Source organism: Caenorhabditis remanei, chromosome III, assembly GCF_010183535.1.
Source record: "Caenorhabditis remanei strain PX506 chromosome III, whole genome shotgun sequence".
NCBI classification, from domain to species: Eukaryota; Metazoa; Nematoda; class Chromadorea; order Rhabditida; family Rhabditidae; genus Caenorhabditis; species Caenorhabditis remanei.
The window spans coordinates 2,685,992-2,704,090 of record NC_071330.1 but is presented as its reverse complement, the minus strand read 5'-3'; the positions used below and the strand labels follow the sequence as shown (position 1 = coordinate 2,704,090).

The window sequence follows — 18,099 nt, the reverse complement described above, 5'->3', positions numbered from 1 at the left end:
CTCACGTCTTCTAAATAAAGCTGTATGTTTTCTCCGACAGTAACCTCCTCCAGTTTACCACTTCTCATTTGTTTACCCTATCTGTCAGTCGAAGAGCAATCCGTCGTCCTCTCACTCATTCATATTTCCTTTAGCTTGTTTCCCAGAATCATATGTCATTATTGTTTAACTACACCCTTCAATTTATTGATTTCAGAGAACGCACGCATTCTATTTTACACCGTCCGTCCCTCATCTTCTCGTTTATTCGTCCTTATCCTTTCTACAGTGATGACGGCATCTTTTCCTCTCCTCAACCTACCTACCAAAGCTATATCCGATGTCCTCAAATCAATGAACATTAATGAATTGTAAGCTGTTTTCTAAATATCTTAATCTTAAAAATGATTCATCAATTTCAGCATAACTCTATCATTTCTCTCCAAGAGAGCTAAGCTATCAGTAGAGGCTATGGAATTGAAGAGTCCGAATGTCATTGTCCAAATAGACGAGTTTGTTAATATCTTTATGCCTCTCGGGGAAAATATCTGGAGATGGAGTTTTCATGGTGACGAAACAGAAAACGGAACAATGAATCGCGCATTGCCAAATAAATTAACAGAGTTATGCATTCATCATGGACCGATAGAATGGAGCATGGAAGATCTCAGCGTCAAGAAATGGATCAGCCACTTTCAGACTATCTTTCATTTTTCTAAATTCAATTCTCTTCAGCTCTCAACTGCTTCTTTTCTGTACGACATTGAAGAAATTAAAGCAACAATCGGAAACTTTGAGACGCTTAACCTCTCAATAACTGGAACTAATAACGAAGGTTATGACCTTCTAGTGAAGTATTTTGTATCGAGATGCCTTATATTGGACAGTGGTGTCTTCGAATGTTTGGAGCGCCCAAAAGAAGTTTTGATTCAAAACTATGATGAGTTAGAGATCACTTCGGTCAGTGGTGTATACATAATATTGGATGATCTACTTATGATGAATAGCAAAACTGTAATGCTTGGGTATATCAACTGGACTGGGAAAGAAATCAATCGATTCATAAAGCATTGGATGAAAGGATCTAACCCTCGATTGGAAACATTGGAGATCTTTTTGGCGTCAAGAGTGTTTAATAGAACTGATGCTCTAAACGGTATTAGATACATGGAAATACCAACCGATCATGTTAGAAACTTCAAAACATTTGACCTAGTGAACTTGGACATTGAGGGTGGCTACGACTTTCAAAGAAGCGATGGAACCACAGCAACAATCACATTCTATTACGATGAGGAGAGCGTTTTATTGCAAATGTATGTATGGCACCCACACTGTGTAGGAGATTCTTAATTCTACATCTTTTTGTTTTGTCTGTTTTTGTTTCTGTATGCTTTTTTTCAGTTAATGTAATAAACATAACACCAACATCGTTCCTAGGAGATAGTATGTGGGACAGTCTCTAATGGACTTGTATGTATCTAGCTACCTTGCAGAAATACCGTTGAGAGATAGTGTGTTATTCCTAGAGACGGAAAAGACAATATTTGAGCTTTTCCTATAAGACGCATCCCCCTGGGAAGATGACGTTACTAGACCGAAGGAAAGGAGAGGAAGCTGTCAAAATAAATCATGTGTTGAAGCAGTTTTTGTATATTCTGATAGATCAAGCATGCATTTTAGCTTCTGTGGCTGTGCTTTAGTTTCGATAACATGTCCTTTTTGAGATATAAACCATGAAAATGGCATAGAGCTGTAAGAACAAAGAAAACTGTCATCATTCTAGACGGTTACTCTCCACTACAACACGCACCTTTTCCAAAAACTTGTCGCGCACTGTTATTGAATTTCTTTGCCTGTCTTACTTCAGACGTTTCCCTGGACTATTTTCCCACAGGTCTAAGCTAATAAGGTTTGTTGAGTCTGCCTGTTAATTGTTCCACACCACATCGTCCACCCCCTTCTTCTCATTCATTCATCCTCATCTCTTCTACAGTGATGAAGACCTCCTTTCGTTGCGCACCGTTGGTGCAATTCATCCCCGCCGAGACAAGTTTATATCTCACTACCTGATGCATTTTTTATTTGTTTAGCCCATCTCGGGGACCTCACGTCTACTTTATAAAGATGTGTGTCTTCTCAGACAGTAACTTCCTCCAGTACTTCCCATTTATTTACTCCATCTGTCGGTCGAAGAGCAGTCTGTCGTCATTCATATTTCTATAGCTTGTTTCCCAGAGTCATATGTCATTTTTTGTTTAACTAGATCCTTCATCTATTGATTTCAGAGACCATGCTCATTCTACCTCACACCGTCCATCCCCCTCTTCTTGTTTATTAGTTCTCATCCCTTCTACAGTGTTGACGACATCTTTTCCTCTCCTCAATCTACCTACCAAAGCTATATCCCATGTCCTCAAATCAATGAACATTAATGAATTGTAAGTTAATTTGTAAATACCTTAATCTCAAAAATGATTCATCAATTTCAGCATAACTATATCATTTCTTTCAAAACGAGCGAAGCTATCAGTAGAAGCTATGGAATTGAAGAGTCGGGGTGTCCTTGTCCAAATAGGCGATTTGGTTAATATCGTTGTGCCTGTCGGGGAAAGTTATTGGAGATGGAGTTTTCACGGTGACGAAACAGAAAACGGAACATTGAATCGCGCATTACCAGATAAATTCACCGAGTTAAGCATTCATCATGGACCGATAGAATGGAGCATGGAAGATCTCAGCGTCAAGAAATGGATCAGCCATTTTAAGACTATCTTTCATTTTTCTAAATTCTATTCTCTTCAGTTCTATACTGATTCTCTTATGTACGACATTGAAGAAATTAAAGCTACATTCGGAAACTTTGATAAGCTCTTGATCTCTATAGATAATAGCACAAGCGAAGCGTATGACCTTCTAGTAAAGCATTTTCCATCGAGATCCCTTTTATTCGACGGTGGTGTCTTCGAATGTTTAGAGCATCCAAAAAAAGTTTTGATTCAAAACTATGATGAGTTAGAAATAACTTTAGACATAGATTCAGACGAAGGCGTTTTAATATTGGATGATATACTTATGGTGAATAGCAAAACTGTAGTGCTTGGGGATGTCAACTGGACTGGGAAAGAAGTTAATCGATTCATAAAACATTGGATAAAAGGGTCTAACCCTCGATTGGAAACTTTGGAGATTTTTTCTACGTCAAGAGGAGAAGCGTCTGATAGAACAGTTGCTCTAAAAGGTATTAGATATAAGGAAATACCAGCCAATCTTGTTAGGAAGTTTAAAACATTGCACCAGGAGAGCTTGGACGTTGAAGGTGGCTACGATATCATAAGACATGATGGAACCACCGCAACAGTCACATTCGATTATGATGAGGAGTTTGATACTGATTCATTTTTCATGTTTGTATGGCATCCACATTGTGTAGGAGATTCTTAATTCTACATCTTTTTGTTTTGTTTTCTTCTGTTTCTGTATTCTTTTTTTCAGTTAATGTTACGAATGAAGCAATTTTGAAACATTGATTAGAATTTTCGATAAGACCCAAGGGTAGTAGGCTTATTTACAGGATTCGGCAAAATCATTAAAACCAGTTTTAGACACAGTGTGGCGGGTTCCTATGGCGTTTTTGCAACATACAATTTTTATCACAGTTTTCCCGATTCATTTCTCATGTTCTCCCGAAATTTGAGACCAAATGCTCACTATCAGCTTGCAAATAAGTCACGACCAGTTTTCTAAAGTCATTCTTTAAAATGTACTGAAATTCCAATTTCGAGGGTTAGGAAACTGCTCCCATAGAACAAATCGTTGTGAACCCAGATCAAACTGTTGAGCGTCAAAAACATCTGTTTTCAGCCGACACGCGATTATTTGATGAATTTGGGAATGATTTTTCCAGCCAATTTTAGAATATTCTGGTTATTCAAGCAAACATTAGTGCTTCTGTTATTTTGTTTTAGTTTCGATAACCTTTTGAGATATAAACTATGAAAACGGCACTGGGCTGTAAGAACTAGGAAAACTGTCATCATTCTAGACGGTTAGTCTTCATTACAACACGCACTTCTTCCAAAAAAATGTCGCGCGCTGTTATTGTATTTTTTGCCTGTCCTGCTCTGTTTTGCTGGACTACTTTCCCACAGGCCTATTTCATTCATGTTTGTTGAGTCTGCCCGTCGATTGCTCCACATCACACCCTTTATCACCTTTCTTCTCATTCATTCATCCTCAATCTCTTCTACAATAATGAAGACTTCCTTTCTTTGCGCACCGTTGGTGCAATTCATCCCTGACGAGACAAGTCTATATTTCACGACCTGATGAATTTTCTATTTGTTTAGCCCATCTCGGGGGCCTTACGTCTTCTTCATATAGCTGTATGTCTTCTCATACAGTAACATCCTCCAGTTTTCCACTTCCCATTTATTTAGTCAATCTGTCAGTCGAAGAGCAATCCGTCGTCCCCCCAATCATATTTCCCTTACCTTGTTTCCCAGAGTCATTGTATGTCATCATTGTTTAACTAGACCCTTCATCTATTGATTTCAGAGACTGCACGAATTCTACGTTACACCGTCCATCACCCTTCTTCTCGTTTATTCATCCTCATCTCTTCTACAGTAATGACGACATCTTTTCCTCTCCTCAACCTACCTCCCAAAGCTATTCTCCATGTGCTAAAATCAATGGGTTATGGAGAAATGTAGGTTATTACACTTTTTTTTCAATCCAAAACTAAACTCACAATTTCAGCATAACCTTATCATTTCTTTCAAAAAGAGCAAAGCAATCAGTGGAGGCTATGGAATTGACGAGTCCGAATGTCCTTGTTCAAATAGGCAATTTCGTTGATATAGTTGTGCGTGTCGAGAAACGTTTTTGGAGCTGGAGGTTTTACGGTGACGAAACAGACAACGGAACAATGAATCGCGCATTGCCAGATAAATTCACAAAGTTAAGCATTCATGATGGGCAGATAGAATGGAGCATGAAAGATCTCAGCGTCAAGAAATGGATCAGCCATTTTAAGACTATCTTTCATTTTTCTAAATTCTATTCTCTTCAGTTCTATACTGATTCTCTTATGTACGACATTGAAGAAATTAAAGCTACATTCGGAAACTTTGATAAGCTCTTGATCTCTATAGATAATAGCACAAGCGAAGCGTATGACCTTCTAGTAAAGCATTTTCCATCGAGATCCCTTTTATTCGACGGTGGTGTTTTCGAATGTTTAGAGCATCCAAAAGAAATTTTGATTCAAAACTATGATGAGTTAGAGATCACTTTAGACGAAGATGTAGGCGCAGGCTTATCCATAATGTTGGATGATCTACTTATGATGAATAGCAAAACTGTATTGTTTGGGGATGTCAACTGGACTGGGAAAGAAGTTAATCAATTCATAAAGCATTGGATGAAAGGGTCTAACCCTCGATTGGAAACTTTGGAGATTTTTTCAAGAGGAGAAGCGTTTAATAGAACAATTGCTCTAAAAGGTATTAGATACATGGAAATGCCAGCCAATCATGTTAGGAAGTTCAAAACATTGGACCATGAGAAATTTGATGTTGAAGGCGGCTACGATATCATAAGACATGATGGAACCACCGCAACAGTCAAATTCGATTATGATGATGAGTTTGATACTGATTCATTTTTCATGTTTGTATGGCATCCACATTGTGTAGAAGATTCTTAATTGTTCATTTTGTTGTTCTGTTTTATTCTGTTTTTCTATTCTTTTTTCAGTTAATGTTACGAATGAAGCAATTTTGAAACATTGATTAGAATTTTCGGCTCTGTTTTGGAATCGGGTGCCGGCCATCAAAAATCGGGTGCCCAAAAAAAATCGGGTGCCCAAAAAATCGGGTGCCCAAAAATCGGGTGCCCGAAACATAGGGTGCCCAAAAATCGGGTGCCCAAAAAATCGGGTGCCCAGAAATCGGGTGCCCGACTTTTTTATCAAAGATTTTCTATTTTTTTGTTTTTTTTTTTGGTTTTTGTTCTCTGAGATGAAGTTATATTAATATACGTGTTTATTGAGAAAAATCAGAATAACAAGTCAACATCAAACGGATTTTTACTGTTCTTCTTCTTCTGTGGGCGGCTCGGAAACGACGACGTCATTGACAGTGATGTCACCAGAGATAACAAGATATTCTGCGAGCAGATAAGGAATATGATGCTCAAACAGCTTGGTGTAATAGTCATTAATTGTAATCTAAAATACAAAATTGGAACGGGAAAAAAAGCAGATGTTACCTCGTAGAAGTTCTCGCGAATGGTAATAGACATTTTGAAAGCAACATTCTTCTCCAGAAATAAGTATCTTCGTTCTTCATAGTCGAACGAGCCGGAAGGAAGATAAGAGTTAACCAATTTTATTTACAACACTATTGTCGAAATAAAAAAGTGATACCCGGTGTTTGCGGACTTAGTGGAAAAATTATTAAAATTAGCACTAAGTCCGCAAACACCGGGTATCACTTTTTTTATTTCGACAATAAATTCACAAGAGAAAATTGACAGTTCATTTTTTGCCGAAATCATCCACAGTTCCCCTCAAATGGCTAATTCTTGATTTAGCTTCATCCAGCACTCCAGAACGTTTCTAAATCCAAAAATTGGTTTATCTTCTAGCCGGAATAAACTCACGCTCATCTCCCATTCTAAATTTCTTATCAGTTCGAAAAGCTCTCCTCTGGTTTGGGTTCCATCGTCAATCATGTTGAACAATTGCAACAGTGCTAACCGAATATGAAGATGGCTCCAGTGCTTTCGTGATTCCTTTTATGCTCACATCTTTTCCTCGTCAGTGATACCGAATTGTTTACTGAAAAAATCTACCTTGAAGCTTTCTGTCGGCTTCTGGGCATAACAAAGTCTTTCTCGAGAATGCAATCTTATCAACGCATTGATGAATAATTACAATGATAATTTCCAATATAAAAACATTAACGATGGAAAACATACAAAAAAACAAAAAAAAATAGAAAATCTTTGATTAAAAAGTCGGGCACCCGATTTTTTGGGCACCCGATTTTTTTGACCGGCACCCGATTTTTTTTGGGCACCCGATTTTTGATGGCCGGCACCCGATTCCAAAACAGAGCCGAATTTTCGATAAGACCAAAGGGTAGTAGGCTTATTTACAGGATTCGGCAAAATGCATAGTTGTCAAGGCCCGGCCCGGCCCGGGCCGGCTATGATTCAGAATTAGAAGAAAATCTGAAAAATAGTAAAAAATGGTCACATTTTGGATAAAAAAGTGAAAAAATTTCGAAAAAAAATTAGAAAAAAAGGGTCATATTTTGAAGCCGGGCCTTCGGGCCGGCCCGGGCCGGCCCGGGCCTTGACAACTATGGCAAAATGGTTAAAAACCAGTTTTAGACACAGTGTGGCGGGTTCCTATGGCGTTTTTTCAACATACAATTTTTATCACAGTTTTCCCGATTCATTTCTCATGTTCTCCCGAAATTTGAGACCAAATGCTCACTATCAGCTTGCAAATAAGTTACGACCTGTTTCCTGAAGTCATTTTTTTAAATGTACTGAAAATCCTATTTCGAGGGTTAGGAAACTGCTCCCATAGAACACAAATCGTTGTGAAACCAGATCAGGCTGTTGAGCGTCCAAAACCGCTGTTTTCAGCCGACACTCAACTAGTTGATGAATTTGGGTATGAATTTCCCAGTCAATTTTAGAATATTCTGGTGAATCAATCATGCATTAGTGCTTCTGTTATTTTGTTTTAGTTTCGATAACCTTTTGAGATATAAACTATGAAAATGGCATAGGGTTGTAAGAACAAGCCTCAAGGCTCAGTCTCTGGCCCTCTCCTCTTCCTCATATTTATAAACGATTTACTTCTTGATCTCGCTCACATCCCTTCCCTACAGGTCTCCGCCTTTGCCGATGACATAAAAATTTATTCCTCCAACCCTGCTGCGGTTCAAAAAGGCATCGACCATATTGAAACCTGGGCATCCACTAACTCTCTTCCTCTTGCCCATACCAAAACATCTCTCCTTCGACTCGGATCAAAAACATATATTTCCCCTACTGCATTGCTGGTCAACCTATCGAAACTTCCAAATCTGTCCAGGATCTCGGTCTCATCACAGACCCCTATTCCGATCGTCTAGCCCAACTTCTCCTTCTTTATAAATTTCTAAGCGGTACCTCATACTTCCCTCGCTTAGATTCGTACATCCGGTTTTCCTCCTCCACCCGTCGCCCTATGAATCTTATTTGTATTAAACCCAAGTGCTCTGACTTTTTTTTCTCACACTATCCCCATCTGGAATGCCATTACCTCCCAAACTTCATATTTTCTCTCTCCTTCCGAGCTCTATACCCTAATCTGATCCAGTATTACACGCTATTAGAGCTTATTCTTTACTCCCAAACCACCTTTCCCCGCACTACCATCTTTCTATTTATACCCCTCATACCGGTCATTCTTTTATTTGTTGCCCCACATCTCTCACTTTAACCCACCCTTTGAATGGTCTCGTGAGGGACTCATTCTCAGCCTCTCGCCCCATTTACTGATGATTTTCGATAGAATAAATACAAATACAACAAGGAAAACTGTTAAAACCTGACAACGAGACCCAAGCGAGCGGTCAGCCACCGGCGAATAGGTAATACAATCTGTGGAAAACGGCATGAACAGTAAGATCAAGGTTGACACCCTTTCTTACTAGTCTGCATTACAACACCCACCTGTTCCAAAAACCTGTCGCGCACTGTTATTCATACTTGCAAAATATCGGCCCGGCCCGGCTCTGTCGGCCCGGAGCCAAAAAATGTGCACGATTTTTACACAAAATTTTTCGAAATTTTTAAAAATTTTCATCAAAAATAGTCAAAAATCCTATGTAAACTTGTGTTTTATCGAAATGTAAAAACATAGTCGAAAAGTCGACTTTTTTGCAAAAAAATCGAAAACATTTTCAAAAAAATTCAAATTTTCAAATATTTGTACTGTGACCCGAGCCGGGCCGGTGAATATTCTCAAAACGGCTCAGCCCGGCCCGGCCCGGCCCGTTGCAAGTATGCTGTTATTGAATTTTTTTGCCTGTCCTGCTTCAGATGTTTCCCTGGACTAGTTTTCCAGAGAACTATTTCATTCATGTTTGTTGAGTCTGTCCGTCGATCGTTCTACATCACACCCGTCATCACCCTTCTTGTAGCTTGCTTCCCACAGTCATATGTCATTTTTGTTTGACCTTCATCTATCGATTTCAGAGACCGCGCTAATTCTGCCTCACACCGTCCATCACCCCTCTTCTCATTCATTCATCCTCATCTCTTCTACAGTGATGACAACTTGTTTTCCTCTCCTCAACCTACCTCCCGAGACTATTTCGCATGTGCTCAAGTCAATGAACATCAATGAATTGTAAGTTGCTTTCTAAATATCTTAATCTCAAAAATGATTAATCAATTTCAGCATAACTCTCTCATTTCTTTCAAAAAGAGCGAAGCTATTAGTGGAGGCTATGGAATTAAAGATTCCGAATGTCATTGTCCAAGTAGGCGATTTGGTTGATATCATTACGCCTGTCGGAGAAAATTATTGGAGATGGAGTTTTCACGGTGACGAAACAGAAAACGGAACAATGAATCGCGCATTGCCAAATAAATCAATAGAGTTATGCATTCATGATGAGCAAATAGAATGGAGCATGAAAGATCTCAGCGTCAAAAGATGGATCAGCCATTTTAAGACTATCTTTCATTTTCATGAAATCTGTGTTCTTCAGCTCTTTACTGATTTTCTTCTGTACGACATTGATGAAATTAAAGCAACAGTCGGAAATTTTGATATGCTCTTGCTCTCAAGAAATGGAATCAAAAACAAAGGCTATGACCTTCTAGTGAAGCATTTTGTATCGAGATGCCTTGTATTGGGCGGTGGTGTCTTCGAATGTTTGGAGCATCCAAAAGAAGTTTTGATTCAAAACTATGATGAGTTAAGGATAATTTCAGAAGGTGACATGTCCATAATATTGGATGATCTACTCATGATTAACAGCAAGATTGCAATGCTCGAGGATGTCAACTGGACTGGGAAAGAAGTTAATCAATTCATAAAGCATTGGATAAAAGGGTCTAACCCTCGATTGGAAACTTTGGATATCTTTTCAAGAGGAGAAGCGTTTAATAGAACAATTGCTCTAAAAGGTATTAGATATAAGGAAATACCAGCCAATCATGTTAGAAAGTTCAAAACATTGCACCAGGAGAGCTTGGACGTTGAAGGTGGCTACGATATCATAAGACATGATGGAACCACCGCAACAGTCACATTCGATTATGATGAGGGATTTGATACTGATTCATTGAAAATGCATGTATGGCATCCACATTGTGTAGGAGATTCTTAATTGAACATCGTTTCGTTTTGTCTTTTTTTTTGTTTCTGTATGCTTTTTTCAGTTAATGTAATAAACATTCTGTTTTTGATTGGAATTTTTTATTCGTGATAAGATAAATGCGGAATAGCTCCATGGGTTTTCCCTGTGAATAGGTTTTATCTGAATCTTATGAAATCAAATTAGCATCTTCGGTGATCATGTCAGTCAATAGTTCCTTTGGTAAATTGTTTTCAGAATAATTAGCCGGTTTATTACACATTCGCCGGTGGCTGACCGCTCGCTCCAAATTCGACCCGGGGACGAGATTTGGGTCTCGTTGCGACTACTGTACTTTCAAAACTTCTTATGGGTAAAGTAGAGTAGAAAGCCGCCGTAAATCGAAATTTTGCAACGAGACCCACTCCTCGTCCCGATCGAATTTTGAGTGAGCGGTCAGCCACCAGTGAATGGGTTATACAAGCTGTGGAAAACGGCATGAACCGTAAACGAGGAGAGATGGCACCATTCCTTAATCTTCCTTACAACATGCACCTGTTCCGAAAGACCTGCTCCAGATGTTTCCCTGGACTAGTTTCCCACAGACCAATATCATTAATGTTTGTTGAGTCTGTCTGTTCTACACCACACCATCCATCACCCTACTTCTAATTCATTTATCCTCACCCCTTCTCCAGCGATGACGACTTCTTTCCTCTAGGGAAGGATCCCGGGTCGAGTTGGAGGAACAGCTCGAGACATATATCACTAGAACGGAAATTTTGCGGTGATTTCCAATTTGTATTCTGTTTTTGCAAAACGATTCATGTCTCGATTTGTAACTCCAACTTAACCCGTGATCCTTCCCTAGTCAGACAGTTTTACCTCCTTCAGCTTCCCACCTCTCATTTGCTTAGTCCATCTGTCAGCCGAAGAGCAGTCCGTCGTTCTCCCACTCATTCATATTCCCATTAGCTTGTTTCCCACAGTCATATCTTCATTTATCGATTTCAGAGACCGCGCTCATTCTACCTCACACCGTTAGTCACTTATTTTCTTACAATTAGTTACCCTCCTACTAGTCTCCACACAGGACTAACCCAATAAGGTTTGTTGAGTCTGCTTGATATTTGTTCCACAGCATACAGTCCATCACCCATCTTCTCGTTTATTAGTCCTTATCCTTTCTACAGTGATGACGACATCTTTTCCTCTCCTCAACCTACCTCCCAAGGCAATAACCCATGTCCTCAAGTCAATGAAGATTACCGAATTGTAAGTTGCTTTGTAAATACCATAATCTCAAAAATGATTTTTTGATTTCAGCATAACTCTATCATTTCTCTCCAAGAGAGCTAAGCAATCGGTGGAGTCGATGAACCTGAAAATTCAGTTTTTCTCTGTCAGTATATCTGATTCTGTTCATATCATAACATCTATTGGCGATAATCACATGCGATGGAATTTCTCAATAGACAATCTTAGTGAGGAGCAACCAAATGATCCGTTGCCACTACCTGATAAAGTTGATTTAGAATTGTTCGAATACGGACCTTACAGAAAAATATGGAGTATGAGAGGACTCAGTGTTAAAGAATGGATCAATCATTTCACGAATATATTCCATTTACCAACAGTTTGTAGCATAACGTTCGAGAAAAACGCAAATACATTTGATACCGAAGAGATCCGGGACACATTCAAAAGTGTCGACACACTCAGTTTTGGAAATTCTGATGGCACTGATGTTGAGTCCATACTTAAGCATTTCCCAACAAGGGGACTATATTTCGACCAGGGTGCCTCTAATACCCTGAAGCATCCTCAGAAAGTATTGATTCAAAATTTTGATGAACTTTGCCTAACTTATAAGCATGTCGGAATTGCGTTGACTTTAGATGGCCTTTTGATGACGAATAGTAAACGTGTAAGCCTTATTGGACTTGAGTGGACTGGGAAGCAAGTCAATAGATTCATCAAACATTGGATGAGAGGTTCGAACCCTCGAATGGAAGATATATTTATAGGATTTATGCCATTCTTTACCGTGAACCAACTTGATATTCTCAAAGGTATCAAATATATGGAACTGCCGGAAACACAACTCAGATGGTTTAAAAGGGAAGGACGAAAAACTCAACAAGTCGAAGGAGGTATTGATATATACAGAAGAGATGGTACTAGAGCGACAATCAAAATCAGACAAAATGAACCGCTCACTTCCTTCCATTTACTCGTTTGGCATCCGCACTGTATCGGAGATCCTGATTACTAGCGCAGCACAGTTCTTACAACTGCGCCCTACGGAAATCCCTACCTCCATACTTGCAATCCGGGCCGATCCGGGCCGACGGTTTTTATTGAATAACTTTCTTCAAAAAACTCATATCGGGTTGGTTAATAGCTCAAAAGATAGGTATTTTGACCTGCCATCAGACAAAATCAAACCAAATTTCGCAGAACACCCACAGAGGCCCCGGGCCGGCTAAAACTGTTGTCGTGTCGGCACGGCCCGGCCCGGGACCTCTGTGGATCTTCGTGGAAGTTTGTTTTGCTTTTGTCTGATGACAAGTCGAAATTCTCATCTTTTGAGCTATTGACCAACCCGATACGCTTTTTTAAAAGAAAGTTATTCAATAGAAACCGTCGACCCGGATCGGCCCGGATTGCAAGTATGCCTACCTCTATTTCTCTACGTCTCTCAATTTCCCAACTTATTCACTGTGGTGCTAATAATTTTTGGGTTTTTTTCTGTTGTAAGTTGAATTTAAGAACACAGTTCAGTTTGTTTTGTATATGATCTGTATAATAAATAATTTTCTTTCGAGTAGTTTTTTTGTCCTGATTTTTCAGAAGGTTATCAGATTTATTATTGTTTTGTTTGGAGAGTCATTGTCATTACACCACCACTTAAAGAAACAAGGCACTACGATAGAAAAATCTCCCGGTGCATCCCGGAGCTCCGGAACCTGACCTACCGCTGAACTAATCATTGGATATCATTTACCTTCCGATCATAGTTGTCCGGAATCCTGATTCCGGAATTCCAGGTTTTTTTGACATTCCGGTTCCAATTCCGGATTCCGGAAAATGAAAAATTTCATTCCGGTTCCGGATTCCGTGTTCCGGTTTTTTGAATTTTCTTTTTCCGGAATCCTGAAAATGAAAATTTTCATTCCGGATTCTGGTTTTTTGAATTTATTTCCGGAACCCTGAAGTTTAAATTTCAAAAAATTTTTTGAGTTTTAAAGACAACTGCAGTAGTTCTTTTTTGGTTTTGATCCGAAAAAAGTAGTTTTAACCTTTATATATCATTAAAAACACTCGAAAAAATAGTTGTCCTTGCAAATTTATTGAATTATTCCGAATTCCGGATTCCGAAATTCCGGAATTCCTGGTTTTTTTCGTCATTCCGGTTCCGAACTCCGGATTCCGGATTTCGAACATTTGATTCCGGTTCCGGATTCCGTATTCCAAAATCTCATTCCGTACAACTATGCTTCCGATCCTCAGATTCATCATCACTGTCAGGTGAGAAATGGCCTCCATAACCTCGTTTTGGTACTTTTGCTTGACCAATACGCATTTTTACAGATTTTTTGGTTCTTTCCTAGTTTTGAGGACCTAAAGGGAACTAATATGATCTGAAGAGAACTTAGAAAATTAAGTAAACGTTAGAATAAAGAATCAGGTAGACATCGGAAAACCCAAAAAAGATTTTACGGCCGGCATAGGACCAATCGCGTCTCAATGTTGAAAATTACTTTAATTATTTGAAAAATGGTACTTTTACATCTCTACATCGTTGAGAGCATAAAATCTCTGACTCATTTTTCCCGATGTTCGTTTTTGAAATACACTCAAACTCTAGATTAATTGCCAAATACTCCAATTCTGGACTGGTCTTCTAATACCTTTTTTATTTCATTGCGTCTCTCAACTTCCCTCCTTATTTCACCCAGTTTCAGTAGAACGCAGTTGTATTTTAAGAACACTGTGTCCGTAACCACAGCATACAACTGATCCATCCGAGACAGGTCTGTATCCTATGACTTGATGCATTTTTATTTGTTTAGGTCATCTCACTAAGTTCGATAATTCACCGTGACACAAAAATGTACAACTGTTGTCAATAGAGCGCGTCTGCATAGGTTGTCCTGGACTCTATGTGAAAATACTATAATTCCAGATGTCTGTGCTATCTGCCTCGACAATGTGTGCAATCCGGTTGACATTGCTCAAGATTTCGTGCTCAAAGCGGAGCTGAGAACCGACGAGGCGACATTCCGTGAATCGATCGTCATCGTGCCGTGTAACCATCGTTTCCATTATTTCTGTTTGACTCTCTGGCTCGAAAAGGAGCAAACGTGTCCAACGTCCAACCCATATCTCCAGACCGAGTCGGTGACCTTCCCTAGTCAGAGGCCGCTCTTCTGTATCCCGTTCGATAGTCTGACAGCAATCTTCCCCAGTTTCCTACTTCTCATTTGTTTACCCTATCTGTCAGTCGAAGAGCAGTCTGCCGTCTTCCAACGCAGTCATATTTCCCTTACCTTGTTTCCCACAGTCATATATTCATTTATCGATTTCAGAGACCGCGCGCATTCCACATCACACCATCCATCCTCCCTTCTTCTCATCCATTCACTCTCATCCCATCTACAATAATGACATCCTCTTTCCCTCTCCTAAACCTCCCCCTTGATGGTATCCTCCATGTGCTCAAATCAATGAATTATGGAGAATTGTGAGTTTTCGTTTTGTTCATTCTCCTAAAACGTTATTTAATTTCAGCATCAGTCTCTCATTACTTTCCGAAAGAGCAACGCAAGCAGTGAAATTAATGAATTTAAACCATAAAACTTCATCTGTTGTCATAACCAATCACATTAGTTTATATATGTTAACTGACAAATCCATCTTGGAATGGAGGTTCACAATGGATGACACCCCGGAAGAACGAACGAATGGTTCTTTGCCGGATAACATGGAATTGAGAATTTTTGCGCCAGTATTAAAGTTAGAATGGAGTATGAAAGGACTCTGCATCAAAAAATGGATCTCTCATCTCAAAGAAGTTTTCCATTTTTCCTCATTTCTCTGTCTTCGATTCATGAAAAATGCTAATCTGTTTGATATCGAAGAGCTGCGAATCATGTTCAATACCTACGAAAACCTCTCTATTTCAAGTAATAGTGAATCGAATGTGAAATCAATTTTGAAAAATTTTCCGACAAGACGCCTGGAGATCATGAATGATATTTTTGATCTCCTGGAGGATCCTTATCCAGTGTTAATTCAAAATTATGACCAACTTGTGACTCGTCCGGGAATTTACTTAGCAAGTGCATTGAAGCTGGATGATCTATTGATCACAAATAGTAAAATAATAGATATCAATAATTTAGACTGGACCGAGAAAGAACTTAACAGATTTCTCAAACTTTGGATGAGAGGGTCTAATCCCCGAATGGAAATGCTCTGCATATATTTTTTCACACCAGAAACTCTCAACAAATCCAATATTTTAAAAGGAATCAAGTGCATGGAAATGCCTGTCGAACATACAAGAAGGTTCAAGACAAGCGTCGGCAAAGTTAGATTAATAGAAGGAGGTTTTGATTTTTATCGAAAAGATGGGATCAAAGCAACAATCAATTTTTCGGATGACGAATTTCATAGTTACATGCTTGAAATGTATGTCTGGTATCCACATTGTGTGGGATAGGCCAAAAAATGAGAAGACTTGTTGTTGTTACCTTTTATGAATTGATTGGTTCCCATGAGTTTTATACATACTTTTACCTCGTGGGGTACATTACAAATCATTCTCGTTAAATAAATATATTGCTTGCTTCGTTTGTCACGGATACCCTCCGTTATAAGTTATTACTGACTAGGGAATGGTCAGGACTGACTTTGGAGTTCAGCAGCGAGACCTAGTAGAATTGATAGAGAATCGAATTCTGATAGGAAATCAGTTTTCAAAAACTGCTGACGACCCTCCAGAATCCAGATATCCTTGTCTGAAAATTCAAATTTAATACATGTGATTTACTCGATTTTCCACCTAAATGTAGCTGTGTTTCGCCCCGAATATCACAGCACCCGAAGATATCCTTCGGCCAGCGATCGGTGGTCGAGGGGTGAGCGCGTCTGTCTGTGAAGCACGCTATGCTGGTTCGACCCCCGCTTTTTCAAACTTTTTTTTAGTTTTTTTTATTTCGCCTTTTTGTACTTTTTGAGCCGTTTTTCAATTAAATCTAATCAAGACTGCGAATCGGACATATTTTATAGCCGCCATCCTATAGGCAATATTCCGAAAGTTGATCTCACCAGCCGTCACTTCTAGTTAGCATAACTTTCAAAGTAATTTGTTTCATTCAGAATGGATCGCAGTCTTGATTAGATTTAATTGAAAAACTGCTCAAAAAGTACAAAAAGGCGAAATAAAAAAAACTAAAAAAAAGTTTGAAAAAGCGGGGGTCGAACCAGCATAGCGTGCTTCACAGACAGACGCGCTCACCCCTCGACCACCGATCGCTGGCCGAAGGATATCTTCGGGTGCTGTGATATTCGGGGCGAAACACAGCTACATTTAGGTGGAAAATCGAGTAAATCACATGTATTAAATTTGAATTTTCAGACAAGGATATCTGGATTCTGGAGGGTCGTCAGCAGTTTTTGAAAACTGATTTCCCATCAGAATTCGATTCTCTATCAATTCTACTAGGTCTCGCTGCTGAACTCCAAAGTCAGTCCTGACCATTCCCTAGTGAGCGGCGACTCAATTGGCAACCGTATGCAAACGCGCTTCAATAAACTTCCGGTTTCTCGGGAAAATAGTTTGAAATCATATGAAGAAAAATGACCCTGTGCCATACTTGCAACGGACCGATTTGAGAGTTTTCATCAGTCCGGCCCAGCCCGCCCGGTCGGCCCGGGTCACTGTGCAAAAATTTGAAATTTTGAATTTTTTTGAAAATTTTTTTACATTTCGATAAAACTCAAGTGTACATAGGATTTTTGACTATTTTTGACGAAAATTTCAAAAAATTTCGAAAAATTTTGTGAAAAAATTGTGCTCATTTTTAGACTCCGGGCCGACCGGGCCGGGCCGGAACGATATTTCGCAAGTATGCCCTGTGCGTTTGCCCTTCATCAGAATAATTTCAAGTGCAACCCGGGTAGGCTTTGGATAGAAGTTGGAAGTTGGTGTGCACCTGTTCATCTGCTCCGTGCGCATCGTTCGTACATTTCATTGTGTCCTCTCACACAGTATCCTCGCTTACTAGGGAAGGCCTCCAGGTGACCGTAGAGTTATGGAACGTGGCTTATATCATTGGAAAGCTGAGAAAACGCTGATTCCAAATATACATTCAGTTTTTGCCCTCGAGGTCTGGTATTCGAGAAAATCAAGGTCAAAGTTTGGAAAAATGACAAAATATCGCCTTTTTAACACGCAAAAATTGCAAAAAAATGCAGAACAATTTTTCGCATGTCAGAAAGGCAATAATTCACTGTTTTTCCGGACTTTAACCATGATTTTCTCGAATACCATGCCTCGAGGGCAAAAACTGAATATATTTGGAATCAGCGTTATCTCCGCTTTCCAATGATATAGGTCACGTCCTATAACTCCACGGTCACTCGGAGGTCTTCCCTAGTTAGTTTCCCACAGGCTCATGCAAATATAGTTTGGTAAGTCCATCTCTCAGTCGATAAGTCAGTTTGGCTTTAGCACGTT

The 18,099-nt window shown here is 39.3% G+C and overlaps 4 protein-coding genes across 4 annotated transcripts; 3 read left to right on the top strand and 1 right to left on the bottom strand.

The window, feature by feature from the left end:
* Positions 1–270: 270 nt before the first annotated feature.
* GCK72_008680 (uncharacterized protein) lies at positions 271–3,423 on the top strand (the record flags this gene model as incomplete). The annotated part of the gene is made up of 4 exons (XM_053726974.1): positions 271–350; positions 402–1,295; positions 2,268–2,420; positions 2,472–3,423. 4 exons carry the CDS (start codon positions 271–273, stop codon positions 3,421–3,423), a joined length of 2,079 nt encoding a protein of 692 aa, XP_053586551.1.
* Positions 3,424–5,071: 1,648 nt separating this feature from the next.
* On the top strand, positions 5,072–5,689 carry GCK72_008679 (uncharacterized protein; the record flags this gene model as incomplete). The annotated part of the gene is made up of 1 exon (XM_003093748.2): positions 5,072–5,689. The coding sequence occupies one exon, from the start codon at positions 5,072–5,074 to the stop codon at positions 5,687–5,689; it is 618 nt and encodes a 205-aa protein (XP_003093796.2).
* A 381-nt stretch (positions 5,690–6,070) lies between these two features.
* On the bottom strand, positions 6,071–6,717 carry GCK72_008678 (uncharacterized protein; the record flags this gene model as incomplete). The annotated part of the gene is made up of 2 exons (XM_053726973.1): positions 6,071–6,211; positions 6,646–6,717. 2 exons carry the CDS (start codon positions 6,715–6,717, stop codon positions 6,071–6,073), a joined length of 213 nt encoding a protein of 70 aa, XP_053586550.1.
* Positions 6,718–9,317: 2,600 nt separating this feature from the next.
* Positions 9,318–10,385, top strand: GCK72_008677 (uncharacterized protein; the record flags this gene model as incomplete). The annotated part of the gene is made up of 3 exons (XM_053726972.1): positions 9,318–9,397; positions 9,449–9,530; positions 9,762–10,385. 3 exons carry the CDS (start codon positions 9,318–9,320, stop codon positions 10,383–10,385), a joined length of 786 nt encoding a protein of 261 aa, XP_053586549.1.
* Positions 10,386–18,099: the final 7,714 nt, after the last annotated feature.